Source organism: Opisthorchis viverrini (assembly GCF_000715545.1).
Source record: "Opisthorchis viverrini unplaced genomic scaffold opera_v5_155, whole genome shotgun sequence".
Taxonomy (NCBI): Eukaryota; Metazoa; Platyhelminthes; class Trematoda; order Opisthorchiida; family Opisthorchiidae; genus Opisthorchis; species Opisthorchis viverrini.
This window is the reverse complement of record NW_008751811.1, coordinates 1179050-1184874: the sequence shown is the minus strand read 5'-3', so window position 1 is coordinate 1184874 and position 5825 is coordinate 1179050. Positions and strand designations below refer to the sequence as shown.

The window sequence follows — 5825 nt, the reverse complement described above, 5'->3', positions numbered from 1 at the left end:
GGCATCCATATTATGCGAGACGGACCAGAACGAATGTTGGTTGGTCGTCATCTGCATCGAAGCGTAGAGCTCCAAAATCCTTTGAAATCACCTGATACAGAACATCATGGTGAACAGACGGAGATAACAGCAATGGGTGCCCAAAAAGACAGATATGGTAAACTCGGAGTGCTCAAACAGGTCGAAGCTCAAATCGATGGGTCCCCATCAAAACAGCAAAAAGGCAAGTTGCTGGATGTCCGGAATTCATTTATTTTTTCAGTCACAAATGTAAAACACCGAACGTTAACACAGGGTGTATCAAATGTCACACTTAGTTCTTTGATAGAAGCTGTGATGAAATCGATTCAAGAGTGAATAGATGGCTCGAATTCTGCGTTTTGTTTTCACAAAAACTAACACACTCAAGTTTTAGTCACCTAATGGAACGGCGAAAGCCTGCTTCAGAAGAGAGCCCAATCGGAGACCCTCATTTATGTCATCAATAGTGAACCGTGCTGCGCTAGCCGCACTTTTCACCACAAGTTTTTTGGAAGATGTTCATGTATCCGTTGGGAAAGTCATTGGCTCGTCCTACCTATGTATGCTTCACTGTAAATGCAATTAAAACAGTTTGGGCGATGGATAGGCCAGGTATGCTGTCGGATTCGGTCCGAAACACTTAATAAGGCTATAGAGACGAAGCGTGGCTGAGCAGGCGGGAACTTTCAAATGCTGGCAAGTTTAAGTTTGGGTCTGGTGGACCAAGTGGTTAGAGCACGAATTTACTGACCGGAAGGTCCGTGGTTCGAACCCAACCTCTGCCTCTCGACTTTCCCTGTCTAGGCTTGGGCGACCTACAGTATCTCAGACCTCGTGCCTCATTCGTGTGGTATGGCAGCTAGGCACCGAAAGGGTGCTACAGCTGGACAATTTTCGATTTTTTTCATTATACTGGGCAAGACTTCTTTATCAGGAAATGTACAAATCACATCACATTGCGCGTTCGATTTGCTGCGTAGTGTGATAAAACCCCTCTTGGTAGATGCCAGTGGTCAGCGCCTTTTTCACCAAACTTCATCTGCATTTGTATCTTATTCACCGCAAAGCTTCCTGTGAGAAGCTAATTCGGTGTAGTTACTGGCTACTCCACATTACACTGTGACATTTCGTCCGTTGTCCAACCAGCAAAATAGCCCGGTTCCATTCAATAAACATGAAGCCTTCATTGCATGGAACTTCATCGGCTGTTGCCTCCAAGGGAGAAAACTTGCAGTACGATGCTCTGTTATCACACGGGTGCTCGATGATGAATAATGACTTTGATACATTTCAGTGGTTGCGGATGCCTAATAGCGACTGGATTCGAGTAAGCGAAAACGGAAAATCTACTCAAGTGTAGTAATTGAAAGCCACACATGTCAACTTTTCGAAAAGCGGACTGAAAACAAGTTAATCCAGTAATACTAAGAAGCAGACCGGAGTGCCGGAGGTAGATGTTAAGAGCTCACTTGAAACAAGCGCGAAAATCCATTTGTCTTGGGATCCAGCATTTTGGAGCAACCAGATACGGAAGTTGCTGTTACCGTTGACTGTGGAGTAGTGGAGTCCACCCCTGTAGTTGGGTGGCGTCGTCGAGAAGAATACTGTCTAGAATGACTGCCGGTGGGTCCAGCGTTAAAACTGGGCCCACCTAGGCTGCTGACAGGATTTAAATTGGTGGCTAGCTGCTGCTGAGTTTGCTGTTTGTCGATGGTGCCCGTTGTTTGACCATCGGATAATTCCGGCGGACAGGTGCTGTGCACCAAGGTGGCTACCGGATGAGCGAAAGATGTATCTATATGGTGGAACAATCCCAGTTTTTGCATTGATACGGTTGATAACAGCTAGTGTTAGGAAGAAAAGAAATCAAACAGCATTTTCAGTGTGTTGACGAGAGCAATGAATTAGTAGTTATCAAGTGAGAAAACAGTTAAGATCTCAAAAAGCAGTTTATCACAGTTAACATCAAAAGGCGCAGGTTGGAGGTCATTACTGATGCTTCATCACTCTTGTTACGAGAAAGGACGTGGGATCACACCTCTCAAAAAACACTCCCTTCTAAGAGAATGTAAATTAAGTCGGTCAAGATGGGCGTGTCAGATACATGCGAAAACAGGTAGGCGGTCATCTTTTCTCGAGAAGAGTGCCATACTTTCGTGACATTCAGTTAGTTCCTAAATACTTTGTAAAATACAGGTGTGTTGACCAAGTCGCCCGACTACCTAGTCTTTTAAGTGATCGTAAGAGGTTATCAAACGCTTCATTTGTAATACACTGGAAGAATCCATGCCGACGATTTCTGACTACCCACCGTCAAGAAATCCTTGATTGTTGCCGCTTAGAGGGACAACAATACGCTATATTCCACCGTATAGGTCGGTAACACCGTGCTTCTTTGAAGACAACTCACTTAGAATGCTCCAAAATCTTGTTCTTTTGGGAACCACACACTCTTATAAGGTGAAGTTTTCTAATCCTAGTTAAAAATTTCGCCTCGCAACTCGGATGGACGTGGAAGGAAAGTGAATAAATGTATTTTGATTTATCAGAAATGCAACGTAATATCGACTGAAAAGGAGTAAAAAATGAGTCTTCATTCTCAAGTCAGTGGTTTAATTGTCATATGGAAAGTCACATTGCACAAAACAATTAAATACATTGCTGATTGAAACGCCTATTCAATATTACGAAAACCAAGAATGCGTCCAGTATGGTTAACTGCACAAGGCATAAAATAATGGTCTTGATGAGACTTTGTTAAAGCCCAACGTACAAGCAGAAGCGCCCTTTCCTTTAATTAATTCATGACTCACAGGGTACCTAAAGGTCAGACTCACGAACCGAAATGATTACCGTATCTGGTGTTTGCATCTCAGACGCGGAGTTTCTAGTTTGGTTTGATTGATGAATCTATGTGCAAGTGAGCCGTATAGTTGGTCATTAATCATGCCACTGTTGGATCAACAAGGCTAAACTGTGAGTTCTTTCAGTCAGTCATAGAGCACTCCAAGTTGGTGAAGATCTTACGATCAAAACCGTTTGCTCTTCCCTAGTATAAAGGACTGGCAACGTTATAACATTACAACCAACATTATCACACCTCATTTGCAAACGATTCTTCACGGGAGCGTCTCTAACGCATTTTTCATCAGGCTCATGAACATTGTTTACTACACACACAATTTCCGTAAGTGCGCCAGTCAGTTAGAAACAGTTTCCATAGGGACATCGCCACTTTCCTCATTGAGAAAGCGAGGAGTTACATACAAACATTGTTAAAATTCTAAACAGTATCTTTTCTTTGCCAGAAACTATCTGTGTAATCGTTCTGACTTTTTGATTGCCTTTCCTCGCAATATGGACTTTTGAAAGGCACCGTTTTTAGCGTGTATTCAACAAACCTATATGCAACGGGGCCAACGCCCCCAAATACACTCTTCCTACCGCTAAAACCTTTCGAGTTTTATGGCCGAAATACGTACTCCTTGTTTTTTTAATGCCAAAGCTACCAGTAGTTGTTCGTCTCTTGTTTCTTGGCTTTATCTCTTAGCTTTTCCGCTACACAGCAGAAGCAAGCTTGGCCTTGTAGAGCATCAGGATTCCTCGACCCGGAGCTGAAATTGGGCACACAAGTAGACTTGCCACATGAGTTTAGAAGACTCATCGAGGAAGATAACCTACGACTTTCACAGGCGTGAATGCGAGGAGACGTGCAACCGTAAGCTGAAAGACGTTGCTTATAACAACAAAAGCATAAGAGACGTCGGAAGCCACGATCGTGCCAATTCATTACGTTCGTCTATGGGAAGGATTTTAGTATCCAGTAAAACCACCAAAGTAATGACAATTCTTGGAATGGTTTGGACTCCTGTATGTCTACAGAATGCGACCAACACTCTGGAGCTAATTACTGTAAGCTGGTGCGGACAAGCCCACTCAAGTGAACTCGAAAACAGGCTTTCTGTAGTAACGTCCGAAAGAGTTGCATACGTCGCCGTCAATTTATCGAAGCACGATAGCCGGGTTTAGTGGAAGGTATTCCATAATTGTGTTAGGCAGTAAGGCTGCTGTTTGTTCTGAACAAGTCATACGCCAACGTTTTCTACAATAATTCGCATGAACCACTGAGACAAACATGCATATCAACTTTGTCGTTTTACTGAAGATTCCGTATGGCAGATTGGTTGCCTTGCGTTTTTGACCGAAAAGACACTGATGCATGCAGTGTGTAGAGCCTAATAATGGGTACAGGCGCCGGATGTCAGACAGTGAGAGACAGACGGCATTGGAAAACCAATGCGGAAGCCTGTGGACGTGGATACCGATGCGCTGCTATCACGAACGCCAGTACGTAAGTACTGTACGACCATTTTGGTAGTCGAGTGTGCAGGATGGTTCAGGCACTGTCACCAATGTTCTGATTACTCACCGTTTTCACTAGCGAAAATTGCCACCCAAATCAACATGCAAGAATCACATTAACACCTACTACTGTAAAGCCTGTTACAGGTTTTCGAAGATCATCACGGTGGCACACTCGTCCGCATCGAATTTCTCACATCCTACCATCGCGGATGACAGTGATGGGATGTTCGGCCTATTTCTTTTTATCAGGAATGACAGACACTGAGGGCTGATCATTTTCTTCACCCACCTGAATCACAAATGGGGTTATGCGCATAACAGTTGTTGACTGTTAAAAACGGTATTTGGCGAAGTTATATCGACAACTCCGTCGAATACTGTACGCATCGGATCCCATTTGACTCGCTTGGACAACCTCCTCCTGTAGTACAAAACAAAGTAATACAACCTACCCAAAAAGTGCGCTGTCGATAAAAAAGAGACAATTGGGTACCTCGATCCAGGAGCACTCGAAGACGAACCACATAACATTCAGATAAGCATAGGCAGTGGTACTTCCCCGGAATACAGCAGGGGCCGTTTACCACCAACGCAACATTGTATGCCTGACGGACTTCGCGTCTACTTTACGAGTGTCGCAGGTAATTAAAAGCTGATCTGGCCTTCCCCAACTGGACGTCAATATCCCATCTGAATAGACCACCGTGACGGATACAGGTGTAACGGTGATACTACTGATCGGGAGGCACGCGAGTAGTATGTGTTGTTCATAGAATTTCGCTTTGCGTCGACCGAAAAAGGGAATTCTGTTGCGGAATTCGTGGAGCCGCTTTGTAACATTTGCTTGGATTTCACCGACGAATGAGTGGAGGCAACGAATCTCTAGGAAGACTCGTTCGGGAGATCTGTGTCCAGTTTTTGTAACTAAGATGCATATTAGAGTTTTGCTTCCCTGTTCAATGGTCTGTAACCGGTCAGTTGGCATTTCCGAATAAATAACTCCGCAGCGAAGGCCTTCTTCCTTTCACTTGGTGCCGTGACCAGGATAAGGATGAAGATCCCATGGCCGCAACTCTTTGAGGATGGGGATGTTCGGACCTTCCTGGAGGACTTTGAGGAAGTTGCGGAGGCTGCCGGGCTGGAGACCGATCGGGGTAAGTTGGCAGCGCTGAAGACCCTCCTCAGGGGCCGGGCGAAGGCGGCCCTGGATGCGGCCAGAAGAGGCTCTCGGAAGATGGACTGGGCCGCCGCGAAGGAAGTCCTTGCAGCGGAGTTCGACGCGCCGGCCGACCACCAGGAGGCTATGAGGCGGTTCAAGACGGCCAGGATGGCACCCAGACCGGTCCCGACCGTATTCTTCGCCGGCCTGCAGCAGTTGTTGGATCGCGCTTTGCCGACGCTGAACGGAGTGTCGCGACACCAGTTGCTGTCGGATCAGT

General features: G+C 45.5%; 2 protein-coding genes across 2 annotated transcripts in view; one reads left to right on the top strand and one right to left on the bottom strand.

The window, feature by feature from the left end:
- Positions 1-5825, bottom strand: part of T265_07027 (hypothetical protein) — a gene marked incomplete at both ends in the record, with an annotated part of 41233 nt that overhangs the window by 16178 nt on the left and 19230 nt on the right. Inside the window, one exon of the mRNA XM_009172448.1 lies at positions 1491-1865. Within this exon, the coding sequence (XP_009170712.1) occupies positions 1491-1865 (375 nt within the window). The remainder of the gene's footprint in view (positions 1-1490; positions 1866-5825) is intronic.
- The window catches only part of T265_07026 (hypothetical protein), a gene marked incomplete at both ends in the record, with an annotated part of 18677 nt that continues 18289 nt past the window's right edge, over positions 5438-5825 (top strand). The window contains one exon of the mRNA XM_009172447.1: positions 5438-5823. Coding sequence (XP_009170711.1) covers positions 5438-5823 — 386 coding nt within the window. The remainder of the gene's footprint in view (positions 5824-5825) is intronic.